The sequence below is a fragment of the Oryctolagus cuniculus genome, chromosome 14 (assembly GCF_964237555.1).
Source record: "Oryctolagus cuniculus chromosome 14, mOryCun1.1, whole genome shotgun sequence".
Classification (NCBI taxonomy): Eukaryota; Metazoa; Chordata; class Mammalia; order Lagomorpha; family Leporidae; genus Oryctolagus; species Oryctolagus cuniculus.
In genome coordinates, this window is record NC_091445.1 from 66265300 (window position 1) to 66280845 (window position 15546).

Here is a 15546-nt window from a genome sequence, read left to right on the forward strand (position 1 = left end):
TGAAATACTCTCATGGGCTTTTCAGCCAGATTGGAATGCCTCTAGGGCTGATTCTGAGGCCAGAGTGCTGTTTAGGACATCCACCATTCTATGAGTCTGCTGAGTATCTCACTTCCCATGTTGGATCACTCTCCCCTTTATTTATTCTATCAGTTAGTATTAGCAGGTACTAGACTTGTTTATGTGCTTCCTTTGACTCTTAGTCCTTTCATTATGATCAATTGTGAACTGAAATTGATCACTTGGACTGGTGAGATGGCATTGGTACATGCCACCTTGATGGGATTAAATTGGAGTCCCCTGGTGTGTTTCTAACTCTACCATTTGGGGCAAGTCAGCTTGAGCATGTCCCAAATTGTACATCTCTTCCCTCTCTTATTCCTACTCTTATGTTTAACAGGGAATGTGCAGTTTTATATGTAAGAAGAAATGTGTACAGTCGAACTGAGCCATGGAGGAACAATCAGATTGTGCATACATACATGCATCCAACATGTCTTACAAGCTACTTACCCCCATTGTGTGTTATGAGTCACTTCCATCTAAGTCTGGCATAATAGCTGAACATTGGACTTCAGATAATCTTGCTTCCCTTCACTGTTCCATAACTCATAACTTTCACAACTGAATTCATATGTTTCAAGGTAAAGTGTCATATTTTTTTGGCAGAATTACTTTTATTGCTTTGAAATTAGGTTCCTATCTTTTCCCTTTTAGTGTCACTTAATAGAGTTTATTAGGTATGGTACTCCAACTCTGTTTTCCTTATAAGCCATATGTTTTTCCCTGTATTGACTGATGCATATGTTCTGTTATAGGAGATTTGACCTGGTAGCCAACAACCTTCTGAACTCTATCAACTCTATCAGAGTTGGCTGTGTTCCTCTTTTATTTTTGTGATAGTTTTCCTCAATGATCAACTAACAATTAATGTACCATAAACAGATTTTATTATGTTTTCAATTCCCAACATTGCTTATCAGATTTGAGATCAGCTCCTAAAGAATATGTTCAAAGTGCAGATTCAGTGACCATCCCAAAGGCTGTGATTCATTAGATGTCTCTACTTTTAAAAAAATATTTATTACTTGAGAAGCAGAAATGGAAAAAAGAGAAAGGAAGAAAGGGAGAGAGGGAGAGAGGGAAAGGGAAACAGGACAAGAATGAGCTCCAATCCACAGGGAGCTGGGAACTCAGTTCAAGTTCTGTGTGTGGCAGTCACCTAACTACCTGATCCCTCACCACTTCTTGCCAGGGTCTGCATTAGCAGGGAGCTGGAGTCAGGAGCTGAAGCTGGGTATTGATCCCAAGTTTTCTGATGCCTGATGTGGGATGTGGGCATCTTAACTGGAGTCTTTTATTTATTTATTTTTTTATTTTTTGACAGGCAGAGTGGACAGTGAGAGAGAGAGACAGAGAGAAAGGTCTTCCTTTTGCCGTTGGTTCACCCTCCAATGGCTGCCGCGGCCGGCGCGCTGACTGCTAGGCTAAATGCTTACCTTGGTGTATCTCTTTTTAACAGACGCTTCAGGCAAGTCTCATGGAACTGAGGTGTGTATGATTTTAGGAGCTTCTTTTCTTTATCACTTACACATAGGAAATAATGTCAAGAGCATGTAGAGAGCATATATATGGTTTGCAGAGATACAGAAGAGTAGATAAAAGCATCTTAGGTACACTCTCTATATTAGGGTGCTGACAATCCAATGGGAGAAGCTCCACACACCTACCTATAAATAAGAACTATCCATAAATCTGCTGAGCATGCATGTTTCCAAACTCCTTCCAAGACCTACAGAATCAGTCTCCCCAGAAAATGACTCTCAGAAGTCACATTTTATGTGTGATCCTGGGGTTGATTCTTAAGTAGTCAGGTTGGTACTATTCAGAAAACAATGTGCTGAGCCTCTGTAAGGTTGAGAGACCCAGCCTGGAAATCGAGGGAGCCCTGCGATGGGCCTTACCTGAGAGCACTGGCCATAAAGAAACAAGACTTGGGACACAATATCTTGTTCAAGCCTCACGAGGAGTTCCTTCTTGGGAGCATGGAGGGCCACGGCTCCATAGATTACCATGACGTCAGTCTTGGTGAGGCTCTTTTTCCCAGAAAAAATGCCCTGAAGAACAGGAAAAGAAGATACAAAATATGTAACTGTGCACTAATCTTGTAGACTACTGAAGGGGTTCAGAAACAGGGCTGGGATGAATAAGGTTAGTCTAAAAGCAACACATTCTTGTCCAAATGTGAACAGCTTATTGGTCCTTAGGAGATATTTTTGAGGGATTTTTGATATGCAGTCATTCTAACCTTGCTTCCATTGGGGAAGCAGAGTATGTGCAAAGGAAGCTGTTCTGGAAGCCTGAGCAGCTGGTAGGGAGACAAAACTAGGCGCACACAGAGCTCATTATGAACTTCCCCATCAGCATGAATGACAGGCAAGACGGAGCAGACTTGTTCTATAGCTCATCTTCCTGCAGGGGCTACACTTGGACAGTTCTGACCTGGAATAGGACCTGGAGGCAGGAGTAAGTACAATAAGGAGAAAAGATATTCACTGAAGTGATCAGTGGCATCTGCTCTTGCGACAAACAAGGGCTTTGGAAGGGATTATTGTTTTTACCTTACATCGATTCATGAAAAACTTCTCCTGATCTTGGAATGTTTTAAGAACTTTCAAAACAATATTCAAGTGGTTCTCGGCACAGTATCCTAATATAGATGCCGTTCCCTAAAATCAGAGAGGCACGAATTTTCAGTTTAGTCATTCATTCATTCAATAAATGTTTATTGAGTATCATTATGTCCAGGCGCCCTTCTGGGTGCTGGCAATACAATAGTGGGCAGAATGTACCACCCTCCCCTCCTTAAGCAGCGTATAACTTGGAGAAGCAGCAGGGAAATGAAACAAGCAAACTCATAAATCTGTAAATGTGTAACTAGTACGCCAGATGGTGATATGTGCTACAGATAAGGTCAGGAAAATGTGAACTGGGCAGGGTTGGGGGAAGTTTGCAATTTAAAGATTTATTTATTTGAAAGACAAGGTTGGAGTTGAGAGGAAGAGAGAGAGAGAGAGAGAGAGAGAGAGAGAATCTTCTGTCTACTGGTTCACTCCCCAAATGGCCACAATGGCCAGGGCTGGGCTGAGCTGAAATCAGGAGCCAGGAACACCATCCAGATCTCCCACGTGGGTGGCAGTGGGAAAGCACTCTGGCAAGCCTCTGCTGCTTTCCCAGCTACTTTAGCAGGGAACTGGATGGGAAGTGGAGCAACCAGGACTTGAATTGGCACACAAATAGATGGTGTATGGTGGAAGCAAGATTTGAATCCAGCTCATCCATGGCTGGAGTTGGAGCTCTCACATTACTCTAGTGAGAGTCCTGTTTAGGAGGTCAGAGACAGTTACACTCAGCGAGATTAAGAAAGTCAGGTGTGCCACTTTACTCATCCGAGATCATTTGCTGAGAGATACAAGGGAATGGGGTGATACATTCAAGAAATCTGTGACAACGTGGCATGCATGCATCAGGAGGTTTTTGAAACTATTTAAGGTTTTTGAGCTGTAGGCACACAGGGCAAGTGACGCTGAGGGGTCTCTTCAACTTGTTAGTCTAGAGGACGTTAGTTAAGTTTTAGGAATTTGGATAATACCATGTACATTATTAGTAACCATTTTGTTAATTGATTCAGAAAAGTACTAACGCATATGTTTAGCTAAACTGATCTAGCAGAATGTGAGAAGTAGCTATTAATAAACATATTGCTATAGTCTGAGTTTATATCGGGAACTTAATCCCAAATTTCATGTGTTGGAAACTTAATTCCAGTATGCATATATGAGTGTTACTTGGAGGTGTGTACTTGAGGAGTGAGCCCGTTCTGAGGGCTGAGCTCTCATGAGTGGTTTAGTACATTCACAGAGCTTTTTCATGAAACTGAACTCTCTCTGGCTTGCTTGCTCCATCTCACTGTGTTGGAACTCATCAGGAAGGTCCTCACCAGAGGCTGAACAGATGCAGGGTCATACTCATGGGCTTTCCATCCTCCAGAACCCTAAGTCAAATAAGCCTCTTTTCTTTTTCAAAACGCAAAACAAAAACAAAACAACAAAAACCACCTGCAGTTAACTAAAGGAGGCATGGGCTTCATAATTAGTCTTTCAGCTTGTGAAACCTCAGACCTTGAATGAGAGCCTTGTTGTAAACTTACATGGTTTCCTACCCTAGCAGGACTAAAAGGGCAACTAATCTGGGGGAAATGTTGCTAGAAGCAGTGTCAAGAATAAAGAACAACACTGACAGGGAGAAAAATAAATAGTATTAATATCAGAGCAGTAAAGTCTTGTGTGTGTGGCTTTAATGTGTGAGAAAAGCCCCCATGGGTCTGGCGCTATGGCGTAGCTTAAGATTCCACCTGTGGCGCTGACATCCTGTAAGGTTGCCGGTTCATGTCCCAACTGCTCTACTTCTGATCCAGCTTCCTGCTGTGGCCTGGGAAAGCAGTAGAAGATGGCCAAGACCTTGGGCCCCTTCACCCGCGTGGGAGACCCGGAAGAAGCTCCTGGCTCCTGGCTCTGGATCGGGGCAGCTGAACCAGCAGATAGAAGATCTCTCTTTCCCTCTCTGTGTCTGTAACTCTGCCTCTCAAATAAATAAATTTTTTAAAAAAGAAAAACCCCTAAACGTGTCAGAATTTCTGAAAAAAAAAAAAAAAAAGTAACACCACACACTACAACATTTTTACTGGTGGTCCTTATTAGCCTGGAGATTTTTTTATTTGTTTTTGTTTTAAAAAAATATACATCCTACCCTTCCTCCAGTTACACAGGCCCTCCAGCCTAGCTTAGGGGAGGGAATTGGGAAAGGCACTTTGCAAAACCTCTTCCATTTATCTTCTCTCTAGATTAAAAACCAGTTTTCTCTAAGGTTTCTTTTAGCTTGTAAATTCCATGATTTTGGTGTTCATGATCATACTTTAAATTTGAAAGGCCAGATCAAAATATATCAAAGATACTCATTTGAAATAAGCAGGAATAGAATTCATTTTGCAATATTTTCACAAGATTGGTTTAAAAATGGAATGGTGATAGTTAAACATGGAAGGCTCATTTTTTTTCTGAAGAATTCTGTTGGGCTACACTGAATGTATTCATGGATAATTATGGTTCTGTCAGACTTCTTCATAAGGGCTGTCAGAGGTTTTATGGATGGGATTCATTGTCCTCATCACATGAGGAAATTGAGGGAAAGGGTTCTCACCTGTCTCGGATCACCCAGTTGGGTGGGAGCAATCAGAAACTCTTTAATCTGCGAGCCCACAAAGTCTGTATTTTGGCAGGAGGCTAAAGTGGTTCCTAAGGCTTTCCAAAGAAATTTCTGGAAAACAAACACCAGGATTTTGAAGGTTGGAAATGAAAAGTGGAGAGTTAAAATAGTCATCTGGAGGAAGAAATGGGGATGATGTAGCAATTGCTTAAAAACCAGGTACCTCCAACTTTTCACAGTAGAGGGCTTAGAAACATCATTTATTAGCTATGACAGGGAAGAGGAACAGTAACCATTGTGAAATAGGATGCAAACCATCTTCTTATTTAAAGGCTTAAATGTGAATCATTTAAATATATTCATTAAAAGATAAAGATTGACAAAGTGAGTATAATAACAATATTCGGCTACATCTTGTCTTTTGGACATTCACTAAATATACTGATTCAGACAAGTTCAAATAAAGCGATAGCAAAAGATATGTTAAAACTAATTGAAAGAAAGCTGGAGGTACTACACTAATTTCAGATAAATGGAATTCAGAACAAGGAAAATTATCAGAGACAAACAGGAAGATTATTTAATGATTAGGCAGCCATTGCTTTAAAACCTAGCAAATTTGTGTATACACCTAAATTCAGAACTGCAAAATACACTTCAAAAACCTACAGAATGAGGGTGGGCATTCTGGCAAAGCAGGGTACGCCACTGCTTGGGACACCTGTATTCCATTTTGGAGTGCTGTTTGGAATTCTAGATGCTTCCCTCTCAATCCATCTCTCTGTCTTTCTGCTGCATGGTTGACCAGGATGGAATTCCTGGCTTAAGCCTGCCCAGCTCCAGGTATTGCAGCCATTTCAAGTGTGAAACAGTGAATGGAAGATCTCTCTCTCTTTCTGTTTCTCTCTCTCTTTCTCTCTCTCTCTCTTGCACGTGCGTGTGTGCTCTCTCTGTCTCTCCCCACTCCTGCTCTACCCAGACACCCTAACTTTCAAATAAATAAATATTTTTTAAAAATTGACAAAATTTCAAGGAGAGAAAGTTCCACTATTATATTTGGGAACATCAATCTTCCATTAATTGGCTGTTCAAAAATGCAAAAAACCAGAAGCATAAATTTGGCTTTAATAGCCTTATCAATTACTTTGGTCTAATAATATTTACAGAATTCTTTGTCCAACAAGATCAAGCTTCCATGGATGGACCACAGTCTGGACAACAAAATACACCTGAAACTGTGAATGTTCACAAAACACATGAAGAATGAATGTTCACAAAAAGTATTGGATCCCTAAGTCCATGTTGCCTGGGAGTTTCCCATTCATGGTAGGAATGGCCTCCAGCCACTGGGTAAAATTGCCTTCACACAAAGTTACCCTCTAAGTGCTTCAGCCAGGGCTCTGTTCCAGATAAGCAGGTCCCAGCTATGATTCCAGCTTTATGACCTTTGATGATTCCTGGGTGCTTATTGCATTGTAACTGCAACTCCTTAGTGTGCCCAGAGAAGCTGTTGATATTTGTTTTGTTTATCTTACTATTGTTGTAATGAGGAGAGTAATGACTTTCAAGTCTTTTCATTTCGGAAATGATACTTGAAAGAACTTCCACTTTGACTATGACATTGTCTAAATAAGATCGGCGTTGGAGCCTCGGGTGATTACTGACGCCATAAACAAGAGTGTCAATTGTTAAATCAACAACAGGAGTCACTGTGCATCTACTCCCCATGTAGGATCTCTGTCCTTAATGTGTTGTACTATGTGAATTAGCGGTATAACTAATACTCAAACAGTACTTTACACTTTGTGTTTCTGTGTGGGTGCAAACTGTTGAAAACCTTACTTAGTATATACTAAATTGATCTTCTGTATATAAAGATAATTAAAAATGAATTTTGATGTGAATGGGATGGGAGAGGGAGCGGGAGATGGGATGGTTGCGGGTGGGAGGGAGGTTATGGGGAGAAAAAGCTGCTATAATCCAAAAGCTGTACTTTGGAAATTTATATTTATTAAATAAAAGTTAAAAAACAAAAAAACAAAAAAACCAGGTACCTCGAGCCGGATTCCCTCCTGAAAATGTTTCCTTCTGGTTCTATGCTCCACCTGTGCCCTTCCTCTGCGCTTCTCTATCCTTCTGCCCTACCATTGTAATTCCTTTTCCTCTCTATCATAATTTTTATTTTCTTCTTTGCCTCTATGCTCAAGAATTTGAATTTTTGGCAGCAGAACATTTCATTGACTATTACACAGTTCCTGGTAGCTAATAAGTGCTTAGCAAATGCTCATTGAATAAACACACTCATGAAATAGGTTATTTTGAAGATGGTTTTGATTTGTTTTCTAAGACTCAAATAACTTATGGCCAGAGGAGATCAGATTGGTACCTCTGTCTAGAATCTCCATCTTGTCACATGCCCGAGAGAAAACTGTCTGATTGGTGGACCACTTCCAGGACTCTGCATGTCTGAAGGATGGCTCATTGTTGACCACAGGAGAAAAATGCAACAGGAGGAAAGGCAATACAAGTAGAAACAGATGTGGTTTAATGAGTACATTCAGGGGAGGGTGTGCAGACCAGTCTGACCTGGCATAGGTGGGAGGTAAGGCACAAAAACAAGGGGGAGACATGGCTGTTTTCTCAGCTACTGGAGTGCAGAAGACTGGATCAGGGTGAGAATCTGATGGGGTAGGTTTGCACAAACTTTACTCTTAGTTGCCTAAGATAAAGGTCCCTGTGGTAAGGGAATTATATTGAGGAAAACTGTGTACAACACAGAAATACATATTAATTAGGTGCAGAACTGCTAACTTAACACTACCTTGGAGGAAATGACTGGCAAGAGTTTTGTACTACAGGAAAAAAAACCCTGATGTTATGAAGGGGAAAACATGACCTAGAAGAAAAGTGCTAATCTCAGGGCCTCCGAGTTTTGCTGATGTATCCTTTCTCTCAGTGTATAAAACATTGCTGCTTTGGGATTTGCCATAGATTCTCAGAAATCAAGAACCCAGTCGTGTGGTGGAAAATGTGTTAGAGTGCACAGTCACATGATTTGATCCTACCTTTATGCCCCTCTCCTTACTATGATGTGCTGCAGCTCCGTCCATCAACAAAGGAGCTGTTTTTCCCACCCTTGATTCTGGGCTGACTTTGTGAATTGCTTTGGCTGACATGGTCTGGCAAAACTGGTAATGCCAGATCTGAGCCTGTGTCTCAATAGACATTGTGTATTTTGTTGCTCCCACCAAGACAGAAGCCTCAGCTAGCCTGCTGGAAAATGAGAGCCCACAAGGAATAGCGATCAGCTGTTCTAGTTAAGACTATTATAGACCAATTAATCTCTAGTATACCCCATGAACCCAGCAGAGGTGAGAATGATAGGGTGTAACAGAAGCTGTTAGTTAAAGTTTAGGCAACCTGGAATTCTTCTACCCCTGCAATGTAACCCTACCTCTTTAACTGTTAATCATTATTTGCAGGATGCACCTGTTGCAACCAGACCAGCACACACGATAAGACTCAACTCCATTTGCATATCTGATTGTGGTACCACCCCCTTGATTATGAAAAGAGATAGCGGGGGAGAGCTCGTTTTTCTATCACAGGAGACCCTCAGATGCACCACTGTGTGATGTGCTCTTCCACTGTGGACCAGTTTCGGACAGACCTGCTCTCCCATCCTTGGGCAGACCTTCCTAATCACAGGTACCATTTTTGGTTTTCCTTTACTCTCTAGATTATGGGTAATTCTATGGCCCACTCACACTGGGCATTTCTCAATGTGGAACAGGTGAATTCACATTTACTCCCTTACTAGCAAATAGTATTTTTCTTTAATTTTTAAATTTATATGAGGAGAACAAATTTCATGTATCTCATATATACAGGTTTAGGAGCATAGTGATACTTCCCACCCTACCCTCTCTCCACCTTCCTTTCTTAGTCTTTTAATTTTTACAATGAAATACTTTGAGTTAATTTTTTTTGACAGGCAGATTTAGATAGTGAGAGAGAGAGACAGAGAGAAAGGTCTTCCTTCCGTTGTTGGTTCACCCCCCAAATGGCTGCTATGGCTGGCGCGCTGTGGCCGACTCACTGCACCTATCCTGCAGTTTTTTTTTTTTTTTTTTTTTGACAGGCAGAGTGGACAGTGAGAGAGAGACAGAGAGAAAGGTCTTCCTTTGCCGTTGGTTCACCCTCCAATGGCTGCCGTGGCTGGCGCACTGCAGCCGGCGCATTGCGCTGATCCAAAGCCAGGAGCCAGGTGCTTCCTCCTGTTCTCCCATGTGGGTGCAGGGCCCAAACACTTGGGCCATCCTCCACTGCCTTCCCGGGCCACAGCAGAGAGCTGGATTGGAAGAGGAGCAACCAGGACAGAACTGGTGCCCCAACCGGGACTAGAACCCGGGGTACCAGCGCTGCAGGCGGAGGATTAGCCTGTTGAGCCACGGCACTGGACAATTAATTTTATAATTATAACTGCCTAGTATTTCTATCTGTGTGGGAGACAAAAATCTGAATTAAAAAAAATGACTATTTTCATTGCCCACATCAAGAAGACTTTCCAACTGACCCCAACCCGAAATATCAGCCTACAAATTTTTCAGCAAATAGGTGGCTGTTTTAAGTAATTAGAGGTAATTTCTATACAGAAAAAGTTAATTAGTACATTACTAAATTGTTTACTCTTGTCCAATGCAAGGATTGAGAGGCATCCAGGGAGCTCATTGCTTAAACTGCTCTGCCTACCCATGCTACCCTTAACTTGAAGCACATCTGTGGACCTGGAAGCTGTTAGTTGAGTGGTATGATGCAAGGTTCATGATACCTAGAACATGAGCAACTGCACACCGAAAGCTTTCTATGCTGTGCCTTTGAGCTACGTAGTCCAATTTGGAGAATGGCTACCCTAGAACAAATTAGGGAGTTAATCAGTGAGGGGAGAGTTGAAGGTTGACTACAAATAATTTATGGTAGAAACAATATTGAGCTGCTTCTGCAGCTCCTGGTGCCGCTTGTGTGCTCATTCCATGAAGACCTGGTACCCCTTTTGTGAAGTGGCAGCTGGAGAGACTCTGGTGCTCGCTATGGCCCACAAAAAGCTCTAGGAAGGAGTCAAGATTGAGAACAACATTCATATTAATTTGAAGGTGGCAGGGCAGGTTGGTTCCATGGTGCAGCTTAAGAGGCATACACCACTTAGTAAATAAACCAATGAAAGCCTATTGTGAACAACAGGGTTTGTCAATGAGGCAGATTGGATTCCGATTTGACGGGCAGCCAATCAATGAATCAGACACCTCACAGTGAAATGGAGGCCGAAGATACAACTGATGTGTTCCAGCAGCAGACGGGCACTGCTTTACCCCAGAACTCCGTCCTTAAGGACCAAGAACATATTCTCAACTAGAAAGCTGCAGCTGGCTTCCATCACATCCTGACAACTACAGTGTAGTTTTCTCTATTCTTTCATTTCCCCCTCCCCATTCCTTTATTGTATATAAAGTGACTGGTGTATGTGCACAAGCATATTGGATTTTTTTTTAAATAAATGGCCAATGGTATGTTTTAATTGACATCAAGTGTGAATGGAATGGGGGAAAAATGTGAAAATATCCCCTTTCTCCATTAGTGGCATGCTCATTCAGCTCCTATCTTTATATTCCAGTAACTTCTTTTGCTCCCATTGTTTTAACAAAAAAATAAAATATAAAAATCCTTGCATACCTTGTTTGGAGAATTTTAATGTTTTTCATTAATCATTGTAAAACCAAGGACAATTTTTTAACTTTTTTTGTACATAGCTGTTATATGTAGGGCAATCTGCCTTTAAGTAAGGGTAAATTACTCTTTTTTTTGTTTTGACAGGCAGAGTGGACAGTGAGAGAGAGAGACAGAGAGAAAGGTCTTCCTTTGCCGTTGGTTCACCCTCCAATGGCTGCCATGGCCGGCGCACTGTGGCTGGCCCACCGCGCCTATCTGAAGGCAGGAGCCAGGTACTTATCCTGGTCTCCCATGGGGTGCAGGGCCCAAGCACTTGGGCCATCCTCCACTGCCTTCCCTGGCCACAGCAGAGAGCTGGCCTGGAAGAGGGGCAACCGGAACAGACTCCGGCGCCCCGACCGGGCCTGGAACCCGGTGTGCTGGCGCCGCAAGGCGGAGGATTAGCCAAGTGAGCTGCGGCACTGGCCTGTAAATTACTCTTAAAAAAATGAATCCTAGATAGTTTTCCCTTCAAGTCAGGTGTCTGTTTATATAAACTTGTTAAAAAATATTGAAACTGATAAGACGTAGGAAATATTTTTCCAGAAAAATAAATTAATGATATTAACATATGGATAATGATCAAAACTAATTTTTTTTTCATTTTCAATTATCTTTATATACAAAAGATCGATTTAGTATATATTAAGATTTCATCAGTTTGCACCCACACAGAAACACAAAGTGTAAAATACTGTTTCAGTACTAGTTATAGCATTACTTCACATTGGACAACACACTAAGGACAGATCCCACATGAGAAGTAAGTACACAGTGACTCCTGTTGTTGACTTAACAATTTGACACTCTTGTTTATGGCATCAGTAATCTGCCTAGGCTCTAGTCATGAGTTGCCAAGGCTATGGAACCCTTTTGAGTTCGCCGACTTTGATCTTATTCCAACAGGGTCATAGTCAAAGTGGAGGTTCTCTCCTCCCTTCAGAGAAAGGTACCTCCTTCTTTGATGACCCTGTTCTTTCTACTGGGATCTCACTTGCAGAGAGTTTTCATTTAGGTCTTCTTTTTTTTTTCCCCAGGGTGTCTTGGCTTTCCATGCCTAAAATACTCTCATGGGCTCTTCAGCCATATCCGAATGCCTTAAGGGCTGATTCCAAGGCCAGAGTGCTATTTAGGACATCTGCCATTATATGAGTCTGCTGTGTATCCTGCTTCCCATGATGGATCGTTCTCTCCCTTTTTGATTCTATCATTTAGCAGTAGCAGACACTAGTCTTGTTTGTGTGATCCCTTTGACTCTTGGGTTTATGCCTTGTGCTAGGCATTTCACTACAAATTTTTTTTTATTTACTTATTTGAGAGGCAGAGTTAGAGTTACAGACAGAGGGAGAGACAGAGAGGTCTTTGATCTGCTCCACTGATTCATTTCCCAAATGGCCACAAAAGCTAGAACTGGGCTGATCTGAAGCTAGGAGCCAGGAGCTTCTTCGAGTCTCCCACATGGGTACAGGGGCCATCTTCTGCTTTTCCAGGGCATTAGCAGGGGGCTGGGTCAGAAATAGAGCAGCCAGGACTTGAACTGGCACTCACATGGGATGCTGTCGCTGCAGGCGGAGTCTTAACCTTCTATTTCACAGTGCCAGCCCTGGCTTGGACTTTTTACATTTTAATTCATTGAACTCTTAAAACACTAAAACCCTCAGAGGTAGGTATTCTTCACGTTTTAAAGAGTAGTGTATGGGGCCAGGGCTGTGGTGGAACAGCTGAAGCCACCACCTGGGGCGCTGACTTCCTTTGTGGGCTCTGGTTTGTGTCCTGGCTGTTCCACATGCAATCCAACTCACTGCTAATACACCTGGGAAAGCAGTGGAAGGTGGCTGAGTCCTTGGGTTCCTGCCACCCACATGGAAGACCCTGAAGAAGCTCTCCGTCCTGGCTTTGGATCAACCAAGCTCCAGCCATCGCAGCCATTTGGGGAGTGAATCAGTGGATGGAAGATCTATTCTTTTTTTTTCTTTCCTTTCTTTCTTTCCTTCGTTCTAACTCTTTCCTTCGTTCTCTAATTCTTCTCTGTCTGTGTCTCTGTCTCTTCCTAACTCTCTAACTCTCTCTCTAACTCTCTAACTCTCTCTCTCTAACTCTCTCTCTCCAACTCTCTCCAACTCTAACTCTAACTCTCTCTAACTCTCTCTAACTCTCTCTAACTCTCTCTAACTCTCTCTAACTCTCTCTCTCACTCTCTCTAACTCTCTCTCTCACTCTCTCTCACTCTCTCTCACTCTCTCTCACTCTCACTCTCTCTCACTCTCTCTCTCTCTCTCACTCTCTCTCTCACTCTCTCACTCTCTCTCACTCTCTCTCTCTCTCACTCTCTCTCTCTCTCACTCTCTCACTCTCTCTCTCACTCTCTCTCTCTCTCACTCTCTCACTCTCTCACTCTCTCTCACTCTCTCTCACACTCTCTCTCACTCTCTCACTCTCTCACTCTCTCACTCTCACTCTCTCACTCTCTCACTCTCTCACTCTCACACTCTCACACACACACTCTCTCTCACACTCTCACACACTCTCTCTCTCTGTCACTCTCTCACTCTCTGTCACTCTGTCTCTACCTGTCTCTCTACCTCTCTGTCTCTACCTGTCTCTCTCTCTCTCTACCTCTCTCTCTCTCTGACTCTTTCTCTCTCTCTGACTCTTTCTCTCTCTCTGACTCTCTCTCTCTCTCTGACTCTCTCTACCTCTCTGACTCTCTCTCTCTCACTCTTTCTCACTCTCTAACAACTCTAACTATGCCTTTCAACCAAATAAATAAATCTTAAGAGATTAGTGTATTGATGATTCAGAGAGGCTAAATAATTTACCAAAGGTTACGTTAGGAGAAAGCAGAAGAAATTGGATTCAAATCCCATTTGGGATAGATGGCTACAAGGTAGTGGGATAATAGAGAGCCTGGGAGGAGGCAGAGGAATGGGAGAACTGGCTTTTGTGCATTCTTTTCGCACTAAGCCTTTGTTCAATTGCAGTGGGTTGTTTCTTTAGTATTGCAAGCTTGGCTGACTGGGAAACGACATCAGTGGACACTAAAGCAGGGCTATGGCAGAGACTGCTGTCTGCCTCTCAGTGTCCCTTTTATCCTCCTCCTCTAGAGCATAAACCCTGTCTTCCTTGAACATAGATATGGCCATACGAGTACATTCTGGCTAAATGCAAAGTTGTACAATATTTCATGAAGTGGCCTTGAAAGGAGGTAACCCTCTTTTCTGACTTTGCCTCCCTCCTTTTGGTTTATCTATAGACAAGATGGAGCTTGAGCAGATGCTGTGGGTCACAAGGTGGAAGCTGAGGCCCCCGCTTAGCTGAAAAACCAACCTTCTCAATGGAGGTGTTGCTGTAACTGCCCATTTGCTGGTTGAAGTCCTGACTCAGTTGAATGGTCCAGGCTGTGTCATTGATGTTCCACAAAGATTCTTTGAGCAGCTGTTGTAGAAGTGGAGGGCAGGCATGAGTGTGACACTTTAATGTCTTTATTGGTACTTTTTTGTTGGCATATTTTTTAAACAGTTAAATATGCATTAAATGGGTCCATTCCCTTCTCTGTAAAGTAACTAATTACTCTGGAACTTTCCCTTTCAGTTTATATTAAGTCATTTTCCGATATGTTCTAAATTTTCACTAGGAGTAAGATGTATAGAATGTGCGGAAATAACTTTGTGTAAGTGCCTTCCTCTATTTTACTCTTAAGTAAAAGTTGAGAGATTGAAAAATGAATCCAATATGAAACTTAGTTTTCAAGTTTTGATAGATTTAGAAAAATGCTGCTTACCAATGTTTTTTTTTTTTTTTTTTTTGATTTATATTAGAAAAACAGGATGGAGTTTTGGAATACAGAACTAAATATCTCAAAGAACCAATTAGAAGTACAGGAATATTGCTGCAAATTTCAACTCTAGTAACTAAAGATTCTTGGTTTCACCAATGTTTTGAACCAGATTCATAATCAATTCCCTGAACCCATATCCGTCTCCATTGACCAATAGATTAAAAAAAAAGGTGGTCTTTTTGGATGACAAAATCATAGCAATTTTTAAAATACATTATTTCTCCTATACATTATCTATTTTAAACTTAGAAAAATCACTAATTGCCAAAGACAATGAAAGAATTTGAATTCATTTTCTTAATAGGAGCTCACTTGATGGTCCTTTAAAGAAAAATAGCTTGTAACTTGAAGGGAGGATGTGTGCAGATGGTTTCAGAAAACAACTAGACATATACTCAAGATTGTATGAGGAAAATAAATTGTTCTCAAAGCTTCCTTCTAGAGAAGAAAAATAGCTACTTTGAAATAGTAGCTAGGGCAGGCATTTAGCCTAGTGTTAAGGCGCCAGTTAAGATACCCATGTTCCGTATCAGAGTTCCTACGTTTGGTACCTGGCTCCAGCTCCTGACTCCAATCTCTTGCTGATGTGGATATAAAGAGGTAGCAAGTGATGGCTCAAGTAATCGAGTTTCTGCCATCCATCCAGGAGCGAGACTAAGTTCCCAGAGCCTGGCTCT

At 41.9% G+C, this 15546-nt stretch overlaps 1 protein-coding gene across 5 annotated transcripts in view; it reads right to left on the bottom strand.

The window, feature by feature from the left end:
• Positions 1 to 15546, bottom strand: part of MROH2B (maestro heat like repeat family member 2B) — a 72138-nt gene that overhangs the window by 25000 nt on the left and 31592 nt on the right. For 4 of the 5 annotated variants that reach the window (XM_051853780.2, XM_051853779.2, XM_008262153.4 and 1 more), the window contains 4 exons: positions 14359 to 14466; positions 5260 to 5376; positions 2622 to 2729; positions 1965 to 2117 (listed from right to left, as the gene is read on the bottom strand). In XM_051853780.2, the coding sequence (XP_051709740.2) occupies positions 1965 to 2117; positions 2622 to 2729; positions 5260 to 5376; positions 14359 to 14466 (486 nt within the window). The remainder of the gene's footprint in view (positions 1 to 1964; positions 2118 to 2621; positions 2730 to 5259; positions 5377 to 14358; positions 14467 to 15546) is intronic. The other variant, XM_008262154.4, reaches the window with a different exon arrangement.